We start from the raw sequence: 13764 nt of genomic DNA on the forward strand, positions 1-13764 counted from the left end.
TGTGTGTATTTAAATTGAACCAAATCCAATTATATCAAATATGATAGGGGTGGACCTTAGAATCACCCTTAATAGGATCGAATAACATTTACTTGGTAAGCAATAAAGCGATACAGGCCCCAAGCAAAAGCCCATGAGTTCATCAGTGCATAAATGCCGTTTGAACAAATCAGGATACAATTGCACCTCCACCCACCAAATTTGTTGCTGGTGCAGTACAAAAACAAACCACGTTTAGAGAAGCTTCAAAGAAAAGAAATAAAGCCAAAATAAACAGGAAGAACAACTCTTCACTGAATACTTAAGAGAAAATCAAACAAAAACTCCCCTAGTATTGCCCTAGCTACTCTTTATATAGACTTCTTAACACCCTTATGTCTCCTATAAGAAAGTTTCTTAATCTAATAAAACACTCCTTATTATAATCATACTTAATCTCTTCAAAAAAGAAAGTCCTAATTGAATAAAAATTCGGAAATCACGCTATAACGCTAACTTGATAAATATGAACTAAGATAGAAACTTTGTGATGGTGCCAACTTGGCAAACACGAACTAAGATGGGTTGTTGAAGCCGACTTAGTAATGATTTACTCAATTAGTTCGAATCCCATATTGCATCATCCTCCTCGGGTTGGAGAGAACCCGACCTCGGATTCAAGTTACCATTTGAGAGGCGGCCAACATATGTTGTTGCACTTTTGCTAGGGTTCTTTGTTTTTGACCCTTTGACAGATAACTGGTGGTGCAACCCTCCAATACGGATTGGAATATCTTCACCATATATCTTATATTTTGAAATATATCTCCTGCACTTCATGTAAGATGGTTCTTCCTTTAATGATCATTCTGAACATTGCAAAATTACTTGCCAATAAGGATCATTATATGCTTGTATGAAGACACTATGATTATAACCCCCAAGATTATAGGTATTATCTCCATCATTTTGAAAATCATGATGAAGGATAATATACTCATCCTGAGGAATGGGTTCTTTATCATAGATTGGAGGTTTGGTCTAATCAACATGTTGTTTTTCAATATATGTTGAGGAAAATGGCCACACAAGATTTTCGTTACAATCCTCAATAATATTAACGCAATCAACAACAAAGTCATAAGATATGATTTTACCTTTAGAATCTAAAATTGCTAACTCCTCCATGGAACTCTAGTCCATGAAATCATCTGAGGTTATACCTTCATTAAATTTCGGGAATTCAAACTTGAGATATGTTTCCCATCACTTCTATCACCACTTGCAATTACAGCCAATTTGGTTGCATACCAAGTAGAGGAACTTCTATAAAACTTTGGGATTTCAATATTGAAATTCATTTCCCACTGTTTCTGGTCACCATCCGCAACTACAACTAACTTGGATGCTTGCCTTGATGATGAAAAGGAATGAACTAAGACTCTTGCGTCGGAGTCGCTGTCCCCTTACAATGATTTTAACTCTTGAGCAAGTGCATCAATTGTCTTCTCAACTCTAGCACCTCTTTTTATGCTTTGTTGTTGAGTTTCTGCTCCATGATGTGAACCACTTGTTTCTTCTTAGGATCTATAATCTTAAGAAGGATCAAACATGAACTCTAATACCAAATGACATAGTACAGAAACAAACCACATTCAGAGAAGTTTCAAATAAAAGAACTAAAGCCAAAATAAAAAGGAAGACTAACTCTTCACTGAATATTTAAAAAAAAAATCAAACAAAAACTCCCCTAGCATTGCCCTAGCTATTCTTTATATAGACTTCTTCACACCCTTGTGCCTCCTACCAGAAAGTTTCCTAATATAATAAAACATTCATTATAATCCTAATAATTCTCTTCAAAAAAAGAAAGTCCTAATTGAATACAAATTTGAAAATCACATTGTAACGTTAATTTGGTAAATACAAAATAAGATAGAAACTTTGCGATGACACCAATTTGATAAAAACAAACTAAGATGGGTGGTCAAAGCCAACTTAGTAATGATTTACTTAGTTCAAATCCCGTACTGCATCAGTTGCATACTTGCATGGTTGTAGTCTTTCTAATGTGGATGCATACATCTAACATGGAGGCATGTAAAAACCTAATGTGGCCCTTGTTGGCCAACCACTTTCTGCTGCTTGATTTCCTTCTCAATGAGTATGGTTGTAGACGATATTGCATTCCTCTAGCATCACTTGCGTTCCTCCAAGTCTCTAACTTCTATTGCTTTTCTTGAGTCTCCTTCGATGATGACCTTCTTTGGTTTAACAAAATAACAAATCAATTAACCTGTGTTCTTCAAGAGCTCCTCTCATCTCTGGAATTGTGATAGTAGCATTTGCATTTCCAATCGAACCTGTTTTGAACAAGAGAGTTTTGCCTAGGTGGTTTTATTGTTTGATTTCATCATCGATGCATCGAAGTTAATCTTGATTGTGCCAACTTCTGGGGGTCCATTTGATCCAAATAGCTTTCTTTTCCTTGTCCTTTGGCAGGCCCAAAGCATTTTGGGCTTCAATAAAGACCTTATAGTTTTGAAGTGCTTTATTAATTAGATCTGAGGGCTCAGTGCTTTTATATTTTATCATTCTTTTGTTCATGTTAAATTTCTATGGGCATTTCAGGACGAGGTCACGAAGTCCTTATTTCGAGTTGCTTCGTTGGATCTTCACGTTGGAAGTTGGTTTGTAGTTTGGACCGCACCGCAACGCAAAATTTTCTGTAAATTGAAATCCCAGCCAGGCCAACTTGTCACATTCCTTCTACCTATTTTCCTCTAAACAAACAATTCAAGGTCGCCATGGTGGTTTTGGACATTTCGTTGTTCACCGCAGTAGCCCACAGTATCAATTTTTTCGCACACCACCAGCACCACTACCACCATGTGCAGAACACTAAATTCTAACATGTGACCAGATGCTATATAGAACCCACCTTTGCAATCTGTCACCTCAAAAATGTAGAAACAAAGTAAAATTAGGCCCAAAAGGGCAGTCCAGAATCAAAATCCCAAGCGTTGCTTTTAGGCGGATAAGAGTTCTGGTGCTGTTGTTGGTGATGATGTTCATAGAGGTTTTGATTTTTGAAGTGGCCTCGGTAACATCGTCATACTATTCTGGTTCCAACCTTAAAAGGCTATGGCAATAGGAAAAGGGAATGAAGGGGGATAAACAGACATACCAATACCCCCACTCCCAAGTCCCAAACAGAGAGAGAGAGAGAGAGAGAGAATACCAGAGCTCTTGCCGGCAAACAGAATTATGTATTTATGTTGGAACATTATGGAGGAAGATCCTCTTACATTTGCACTAATAACACTATAAATGATGGCACCACACAGCCTACAATTAACAACTACAGACATAATTCCGCTTAACACTAACCAGAAAAATTGCAGAATAAAAACTCGACAAAAAGCAAACCATTTGTTCAAATCTTGCCGCATTATGCCTGTTATTTGTGAACTCGTCACTTTGTGTAGAGAACATCCTCCCATGGGTGACGGTAAAGTGGCTGCTTCAATCTCTTCTGGTCAAATGTATGACTGCAAATTTCATAACAGATTAATGTCAATCTAGAGATGCCATGTTTATGTATACTAAGGTATAGACAGTGCATTGGTCCTCCAAAACATATCATAATCTGTACCGCATATATATCTTTCGTCACTAGTCATGCTGTCATGTAATGCAACTCTTTTCCTAGCCATATTTGCTATCATGTACCATCTCAAGAAAAGCTATTTTCATCATATAAGAAAACAAGGAAACATACTCGGTCTAACTTAATACAATTCATGTTAATAGTAGTGCTCACAACATCCAATCTAAAATTGGGCTAAACATTATATTGTCACCTTGATGGAGAAACGTTTGATTTAGAGCCGAGTGATTTTTTTTCCCGGTGTTATATATTACACATTGTAGGGGATTAAGGGGAGGGAGCAGAGCAGGGTGCACGTAGGTCCACTGACATTACCACAGAGAGCCTGCAGTTATGTGGGTTTCATCCTGTGACTCCAACTAGGAGGGATGCCAATCAGGGTGTATGTGATTTAGAGCCAAGAGTCATGCTAGTCCCTAGTAGTATGTGAATGTCATGGAATTGATCCTAACTTACTAAGCAAATAGAATCAAGATGCAAAGAAAATATCGGATTTTTATGCCTCATCCAACTCACCCAATCAAACCAATGGAGCGTGCCAGCACAAAGAGCCCATTCAAATATCCAATCTCAACGATCTCATCAATTTCTTGCTTGGTGAACATTCCACTGCCAGCAAGAAGATCCAAGAAAAGAGACCCTATTGCACCATCTACATTGAGGACCAGATTGTTTGCTTTTGACAAGGTGTAGGTTTCAACTTGAACTGCATATTCCATGTACTTCACAGATGGAAAATGTGTGCGAGCAAACTTCTGTAGGAGCTCCACTCTCTTGTCTCTGTTGTCTCCCCTCTTGATCCTTCATCACAACAAATGAAAATTCAAAATTAGAATCACAGGCACAAGAAGTCCTTTGAAATGACACCACCACTGGAATTGCTGCAAAAATCTACAATAGTTTTGGTGTAAGGGTAGGGTATTCGGATGACTTCCTAATTCAGCTTATCTTGATTTTGACACAGTGAGTTCACTAAAGAAGCTTCATACCTGTGTCCAATTCCAGGTACACGAATACCTTTCTTTTTCATGCTTTCAACAAACTCATAAGGTGAAAGACCCTGAGAAGAAACAGCATGATGATAATCTTAGTATTTCCATATTTATTTTTCAGCAATGACTGTATATTTTTTGATAAATCTGGTAATTATTATGTAAGCTCACCTTGTCATAGGCATCCTTGAAGTATCTAGCAGCATCATCAATAGCCCCACCAAACCGGGGACCAATTGTAAGCAACCCTGTTCCAGAAACCCATTGATGTAAAAATCCCATGACTACATTTTTGGATTTTTTTTCTTAATTCAGCAATTTAACATACTAAGCAGGGGAAGTTATATCATATAGATGGTTAACTGTGACCACAAGGAATGGGAACTATCATGGAGTTGATAGATTGCTGTCGAGCAGTAATACCTGAAACAAGGCTGGAAACTAGGTCCTTTCCAGCCCTTGCTGTAACTATTGTATTGTGAGCACCAGAAACACAGGGACCATGGTCGGCACATAACATTATGCAAATCTGCCCAAGACATAGTTTTTAGTAAAAGTACTTGTTTATCCACAAAATCTATTGACAGAGATATCAAGGAAAACATTGAATACAAATAAAAACAGACATGTTTAAGATGGGAAACAGGGTTCACAATAAGCTAAGACCTTATGACAAACCTACCTCAATAAACTGTGTACAATAACGGGGAAGACTGCGCTTGAACCACAAAAGAGAGATAACATCTCCAACACCATAACCCTGTTCAACAATGGATGACATTGGGACACCAGCATAACGTGGCTCTTCACCTAAAATACAGGAGAAAAGAAATTTATGTTATTGTTTTCTTGTGTATATCTTCAAAGGGTTAAATACTAAGACAAGGGAATAGAAAGATTCAAATTGAACCTCTATCATCAGAGATTGTTGAAATGATATGAGTTGGAGCCCGGACTTTTCCACTCTTAATTGCAGTGTTAAGATCCTCAGGGATCTGAGGAGGCTTAACTTCTTTCACTGGTTCGATCTTCCCCTCTTCAACCTAAGATCGAAGCATCCACATGTGCCAAATAAGCTAGGAGTCTACGGAGTAATTTTTTCAGCTATAGGAAAATGGAAAAGAAATCATCACTAAGCAGATTATAAATAGATCATAGTATGGTTAACCATACAAGTTTCTCAAAAGTCTCTTTAATTGCAGACTCAAATGCTTCATATGAAGTTGGAACAACAGCTCCTGCTTCCCTTAATGCTTGATTCTTTGCTTGTGCAGACTCCATCTCGCCACCACTTTTAGCACCCTGATTCAACAATATCATGCATTATTAGATAAGTGGTAACTCCAAATAAAATAGCCTAGGAGGGTCAAGATATAGGATGGTAACTCACAGCATGACCAAATTGCACTTCCGACTTGAAGAGTCGTGCACAAGTTCCACTAACCCATGCAACTACGGGTTTATTGACCTTCCCTTGTTTTAGTGCTTCGACTAGGGAGTACTCATCTCGCCCACCAAGTTCCCCAAGCACAACCATCATTTTGACCTGAGTCAGCTTAGAGCATTAAGTAAAGAAAGACACATTTTTTGCTATGAGAAATTCCTCAAATAGGAGGGAACTCACATTATGCTACTTATCTGCATTTATAGTTCAATTTTATTGTTTATAAGTCATTTTCTTAACTCTTGTGGTTGCATTTATATGTTGTTAAAAATACTGGAGTCAGGCTGTTAACCCTTAGGCTTTTGTAGTGCATCTTCAAATATAGGAATGCTTTAGAACTGGCATATTAAAAATTGCAACTAAGTTTTGCATGGCTCATGAATAAATTTCTGGGTCTAGTATAAACTTCACAACTTTCAACTTCTAAAGTAGTAGAGAAAAAACAAATGAAAGCTTAATGATGGCTTATCTAGGTAAACTGCACTTTGAGTAGCAAGTGGCAAAGTATACCCTAGAAACAAGAGCTTAAAAATTCATCTGAATCTTCAAAATACTAACATTTCATTCATTTTTCCAGTATAATCTGATTGATATTTGCATCTATGGTATATGGGCCACCAACTCCATGTTAAAAGGCTAAGATTTTTTTTGGTGTAACATAAGTATAGTACTCCCAAGGAAAATATATATGCTGTAACATAACTTTGAGGAAAATACAAATTCTAAATTTTGAGAAAATCTGGACTGTGATGGTTAAGTCATACATGTCTGTAATTAGTAATATTAGGCAAATTAGAGCAAGTTCATGGAGAAAATGTTATTGTAAATACTTCAAAAATGTTACACTAAATACTTCTATGCATTTAACCAAGAATAGTAAAAACTAGACATAAGGCATCCGACTCTTTCATAGCTATTTTCAAAGAGAGGGGAGATCCAGTTTACAACAAATTACTTGTGGAATGTTGTTGAACCGCAAGACATGATCAGAAAGTGTTGACCCTGGGAAGACATCACCACCAATTGCAATACCTGAAGAAGGTTTTTTAAGTCAATACAAACCTTAAATTAGTAAACAATCTTACCAATCAAAAAAGTTAGATATTGAACACATAAATGATAATAAAACAAGATCAGCAACAAGATTGAGATACCTTCATATATTCCATCAGTTACACGTGCAACTGTGTTGTAAAGTTCATTAGACATGCCACCCTGCACTTACAGAATAGAGTTTGATATCTGAATACTCATAAGAATTACAAAAGAGAATATGTTAATGGATTTTATGCCATATAGCACAGCTCAGAGGACAAACTTCAGTATACTGGAAAGAAGGCTAGATCTGTACTTCAAGCATTATAGGCAGAAAATAAAACCAGCAATTAGAATATGAAGGGACATTGCACATACCAATGAGTTCAGAGCAGCCATCCAGAGGTCCCACTCTAGAATGGTTATGATTGTTTCATATGGTTGGACACAATTAGGTCAAGCAGAGTGTCTCCTACATGACCCACTCTATTTCTGTTATGTGGACTAAAAAATGTGACCAATCTTAACCATCCATTAGATCAGTCACTTGTTAACTCTCCCAACCCATATCAGTCCCATACCCTCATTGTATTGAAGTTTTGCTTGAAAGATAAGAGCTATCCAGAGTTGAAACATTCTAATTAAACACATACACACACAAAACACACAAAGAAGAAGAAAAAAGGATTTACTTTGGCCATGAACCAAAAGGCTTTGAGCTCAAATTTGCATCATGAAACAGATGCCGGATAGATATCTACTGGGAAAAAAAGAAGATGATGGGTAGAAAATTAGAACTTTTTTTTTTGATAAATAAGAAAATTAGAACTTTTTTTGTTGGTCTCTTTCTTTCAATCTATTGTAGTTTTTCCTATGTTTTACCCAGAAGCGGTTCAGGTTTTAACTGACTTGGCTTATTGACATCAACCCTGAGTTGAGACTAGAGAGCTTATTTTGCATGTTGCAATAACAAACTGACAAGCCAACCACAGTAAGAGTAGCTCATTCTGGCCAGTTCATTAAGAACCACCCTAAGGTAAATTCCCATCAAAATCTCCTTTTAGTGGCACATGAATAAAGAGAAGTAAGAAAGGAGGCTTGAAATATATGCATACCGATTTGGACACAAATCCAACAGATCCAGGCCTGTAAAGCTTGCAGTGGATTATGTTGTCAATAGTTCCTGCAGTGTCACCAATCTTGAAAGCTCCAGCTTGAATGCCTCCAACAGTTGCAGGGCCAATAACAACCTACAAATACCATCAGCACTAATTTAAAAACAAAAATAAACAAATATATCAGGAGAAAGATCAAGTCCAATAAAACTAAACCAGTTGCCCCCTTTTCCTAATAAAATTTGGTTTTGGTCATTCTCAGTTGGAATCACCATAACTTTGGGAGTCTAAGGTATTAAAACTACATAAGCGACTGAACCTAGAAGAAATGCCTAATATCAGTACATCACTCCAAAATAGTTTTCCAAAATTCAGTAGCACCCTATAAACAACCACACAAACACCATGTCAGCTCATTGTATCATTCATCTAAGCATCCAGTGTTCAGTTACTGGTGCTACCATGAAACCTTGAAAAATAAAGGGTCTAGCTATGCTGAGACTTACACCATGCTCTAAGCTTAAGTCAGCATGAACCTTGAAACTTAGCACTCATAAACAAGATAAAATGAGAAAGGATATACCCAATAAGGACTCCACACTTAGTTTTCTTATTTTCACTATATTGTAAATTACTTGTTTTCATTAAATATTCCTTATCACTTTGTCCTTTGCCATGATTTTGGAGGTTGATACATTGGAGTATAATGGAAAGTTGGATATTTGATTTTTTTTTTATAGCGATGACTGTATCAAGCTAAAATTGTTGGTTACACTAAGTAAAAATATTGGAATTGATGATCTAATACATCCATACATGTGAATATATCTAAGAGTTACTACCAGTATCTCCTTATTTCACCTTATTATTTGCCCGTGCATAAGCGATCAGTTGCTTCGTATCTGACTCTGGAACACCTTCAGCTATGATGGCTACAACTCTAATTGTTGGCTGTTTCAGAGCAGCCATGGAAGAGGCAGCAGCACTGCAACCACATCAAATTGAAATGACTAAGCATTAAAAGTCAAATGCATTCAATTGAGGTATTAGCACAAATATGATAAGTCACCTTCTAAATGACGCAAAGTTGATAAAAACATCAGCAGTAGGGTGCGCAGCACAGGCAGCTTCAATGCTGCAGAAGATTCAAAAAGCCGATGAGAAAACCTTTAAGTGCAGAAAAATACACACGAAAAGTAAATCCAAAAACATTTAAAATATTTTAATAAAAATAAAGCCATTGGCCATAGCTAGCAACTTGACTTGCCACCTTGTCATGGCTCTAGCTACAAACAAGTTGACTAAACTAAAGCCTAAGAGAATTGTTACAGTACAAATTGTAAATTTACTCAATAAATAGAATGTTGTGCTAGTGATAACTGATAACATATTGGGCTACAAGTAGACCATTCCTCCCTCACCCAAACCCCTGCTAGTTCGGTCATTTTGCAAATGTCTACCACAAGCCAGGCCAATTGACAACTTCTTTGGGGGCAAAAAAGAGTCCCCTATTCCTCCCTCTGACCTTTATTCATGGGTCAATTTCAACTCCAAAACTTTGGTGGTTATTATTCTTCAAGTGACAGAAATAGGTTGGTTTGCCTAGGAAACTGAAAATATACATATCAGCCCTGTACTGTAATATGTGTGGAAATTTCTCCTGAGTTACATGAGCCATCCAAAGTTTCAATATTTTAACTTAAAATATGCCCCAAAGGAGACTATTCTGGCCATGTGTCAAGGACTTTTTCCTGAAATTTGCCCCATGTATATAGGGTGGTGGGGAATATGCAGGGCCCCTTTACTGAACAACCTAACTGGCAGATTGGATTGCCACATATGGGGAATACACAGGGCTCCTTTACCAACCATAGTGCCACATGGAAGATTCCCAACTCCCTCACTAAACAACCCAACTGGCAGATTGCTCAACTGCCACTTCACCAATGGTTCTTTTCCTATTTAATGAAGGTGGGCGATTGGTCAATAGGAAGGTGATGAGGACAGGTTTTTGCACAGAAGTCATGATATCAACCATTAACAACTTTACCAGCTATGACTATGAGTTATTATTTATCCAACAAGAGACTCCTTATTAAATCAGGGTGTGTGTCACATAGTTATTCAGTATTCCTTGTCCCACACAAAATTCAGTTATTCAAGTTCGTAAATGAATCCTGTGGGACAGGCATCCAACCATAAGGTCTTATCTGAAACTTGATATGGGCTACATGTTTTCTATCCAACTTCACCAAACCGAAGTGCATCCATGCAAGCAAAGAAAAACACCAAGAAGTAAAACAAAAGAGAGAAAAATGTACGTTGTATGGACTGGTATGGCAATCTCCTCTTGACCAAAAAAGAGTTTTTGAAATCCCTCGGAACCTGGGTTAATGATCCCAGCAACAGACGGTGTTTCCCTTCCTGTACATATATAAGCAACAGAAATTGTACATTAGCATTAGATAGCATTTAAACAAAGATGGAAATATAGGTACAATTGTTGATATGCAATGACTACATCCTTTCCATAAAATAAGAAGGTATACATATTACATACCACAAAGGAAGTCAAAATCAAGCATCCGTTGGATGGGTAGCTGCTTATAGTTATAAAATAATGCTTGTGTAGTTCGGGAGAATAGTTGTCCCGTGGCCATGATGCACAAAGGCACTCAAAGAGACCTGAAAAAACAATCCTAGTTTTCAGTGCTGAGAATAACGGTCGAAGTTATAAAAAAGCATTCAACCTGGATAAGCACGCAAAAAATTGGAAAATAAGCAAATATCTTTAGATAAGAGTGGGTATCAGTGAAAGTAGACCTTTCACTCTGAATTCCTTCACCCATAGAAACTAGGCCAAAAGTTTGATCGGGTTGATAGTTGTTAATTGGTTACATGAAAATTTATGATAAAGGTCAATTGTCAATTTTCAATTATGAAAATTTGACCATTCTTCAAGCGAACTTGGTAAGTATACCATAAAGAAAAGAAAAACACTAATATAGAAAAAGAGTAGAGATCACGAAATGCTAAAAAGCTGCAATATAAAAACTCAAAATACTGAAATACGGAGTTCCTCTTGTAAGGACATAAAGTATATATCCATCAAAACGCGGAAATTTTGATTAGAATTGCAATGGAATTTCAAATAGAAGAATAGAATGTTATATCTAAAGTTTCCTGTAAAACGAATCAGACCAACTAGATCAACAAAACTCTACAGAGATTCAAATTTTGGAAACTAAGCAATAAAAAAAAAAAATCAGAGCCTTAAAACAGATCTACATCCTAACACTAATGAAATCTTAAGAAAAACAATGATACGCCAGCAATGTTACCGAAAGAAATACTGGTTAAGAATGCTGCTTGCTCTCAATTGATAGAGTATATATCCTTTCGATGGTTCAATCTTAGAGGAAAAAAACAACTTGAGGGAAAAAATCATTAAAACCGCAAAAGAATCACTTTGTACCATGAAAAAAACTACAATAACCAGAAGGACACGTCAATTCAGTAACTAAAATGTACTGGATCTCAAACTCAGCGGCATATCACTCAAAGCATTAGCAGATAAAGCAATACTAACGAGTGCGGGTAAAAGGAAGCAATGGGCTCTGGAGTCCCAGCTTAAATAATACAGATCGAAACATAACAAGACATTCTACCACTCAAACCTCCCAGTAGGACCAAAAACCAGATCTAGCATGAGCATTCTTGCAAACAAAGATCGATAATTACAATGCAAATGGAGTTCTAGCACAAAAAAACTCGTCGTGGCATAAATTATAACGAAAATGACAAAGAAAGACCAGATCTCACAGACCAAAACCAGCCACAGAAGAAACACGAAATTAACGAGTTCGTCAACTGAAAATCGAAAAGAAGCAGGGGAACCGGAAACCAACCTGAATCGATCGAAGAGGTGCGTGTTCGAGCTAAGCTAGATACGAGAAAGAAAGAAAGAAAAGAGGGCGGAGAAAACGCAGAAAACACGGAAGGGAAGGTGGGGGCTTTATATAGACAAGCTGCGAGCCTGCAACAATACAATCCAGCTACCCTCCTCCCGCAAGAGAGAGAGAGAGAGAGGAAGAATGAATGAAAGAGGGAGGGAAAGCTAGTCACGTGGCGTATGTTAGCTCCCGACTGACTGATTTTATAGTGGCTGAGTTCTAATGACTTGCCAATTAGAAAGAAAGCAAAAGCTAGAGAGAGAGAGAGAGAGAGAGAGAGGGGGGGGGGGTGGGGGGTGGGTAGTGGTGAGGTGAGGTTGGTAGGTGGATGCGAAGGTGGGCTTTGAATTGAAAATTGATTATTTGACAGATTTTACACAAACACCGATTTGTCGATTAATCAAAACTTTCAATCAAAGGTGAAACTGCAAACGACCTTTGAATTAAAATTTATTTATATTTTATTTTATTACTATTTTTTTTCTTTAAAATAAAGAAATATAGATTATGGGATAACGGATGAAATACTCCATCTACTCTTTAATGGCGGACACTGGTTTCTTTTGAGTGCCAAACGGGTCAATTCAGTTATCGGTGCGTCATCATCATCATTCTCGTTGTCGTTGTCATCGGATTCATCGCCATTTAAGGGTTCGTTTGGGAGGGCTTCACCATTTATTGAACTATTTTGGAGAATCTATCAAAATTCAAAAATAAATTCTGATTTTCGGCTCATATGAATGTGTTTTTTATTTATTTTTTAATTGGAAAAATTCTCAATTAATACCTTATACTTTGGGTCTAATGCCATTTTAGTCCCCAAACTTTAAAATGCAATAATTCAATACATGAACTTTTAGAATGTGCCAATTTAATACCTATCAACTGTTAAGTGGCATGTAAAAAGACATAAATTCCCTTTAAATGTCATCTATTTTTTTTATCAACCATGTAAGAACTGAACATGAATATGTTCAACCTGGACCAAAAATGTTTCAGATCATCCAATAAATGCATGGTCAATGAATGAAAAAAAAAGCACATGCCCAACACTTAATGCAATATTTCTTATTCTCATTCTTTTCAAAAATAAAATCAAGATTGGATGGCACCGTTGGATTTTGATCTCATAAGAGATTAAATCCAATGGGTTTGATTGGTCAATTACATGAGAAATTGCACCTGCACACTTGATTGAAAAATGAGTTTTTCTCTTATAAAACCCAATTTTAAACTTGTCCCACATTGAAAAATTATAAGTTTTGTTTTCAGTATTTCAATAGGAGCTGATTTACACTCCTTAGAATTAGTAGATGAGAGTATGGGGATTCGATACCGCGCAACGCGCGCGCACGCATGTGTGCGGCGCAATGAGGCGCTTTAGAGGCGCACTTTGCTCGCACTCGCGTGGCTTGCGATGGGCGGATTTGGTTTTGGTGCGTTGCTGACTGTTGATCACCGTTGATGAGATCAACGGTCATGATTCGATCGGGTGTGATCAAGAGGCACAATTCAAAGTTAACAGTCACTAATTGTTAACTACTTTTTAAACAATCACAATGTTTGAAATTGTGAC

The 13764-nt window shown here is 37.1% G+C and overlaps 1 protein-coding gene across 1 annotated transcript; it reads right to left on the bottom strand.

Annotated features, from left to right (window-relative positions):
- Nucleotides 1-3228: 3228 nt before the first annotated feature.
- Nucleotides 3229-12618, bottom strand: LOC104605046 (ATP-citrate synthase beta chain protein 2). Its single transcript, XM_010269647.3, has 17 exons — nt 12144-12618; nt 10796-10920; nt 10557-10659; nt 9305-9370; nt 9097-9220; nt 8236-8370; nt 7240-7300; nt 7041-7117; nt 6032-6187; nt 5815-5943; nt 5552-5684; nt 5324-5451; nt 5065-5170; nt 4813-4889; nt 4639-4709; nt 4166-4450; nt 3229-3530 (listed from the first exon to the last, which is right to left on the bottom strand). The coding sequence occupies exons 2-17, from the start codon at nt 10893-10895 to the stop codon at nt 3455-3457; spliced, it is 1827 nt and encodes a 608-aa protein (XP_010267949.1). The 5' UTR covers nt 10896-10920; nt 12144-12618; the 3' UTR covers nt 3229-3454.
- Between the last annotated feature and the right edge of the window lie 1146 nt (nt 12619-13764).

This window comes from Nelumbo nucifera, chromosome 4 (genome assembly GCF_055504915.1).
Source record: "Nelumbo nucifera cultivar China Antique chromosome 4, China Antique-T2T, whole genome shotgun sequence".
Taxonomy (NCBI): domain Eukaryota; kingdom Viridiplantae; phylum Streptophyta; class Magnoliopsida; order Proteales; family Nelumbonaceae; genus Nelumbo; species Nelumbo nucifera.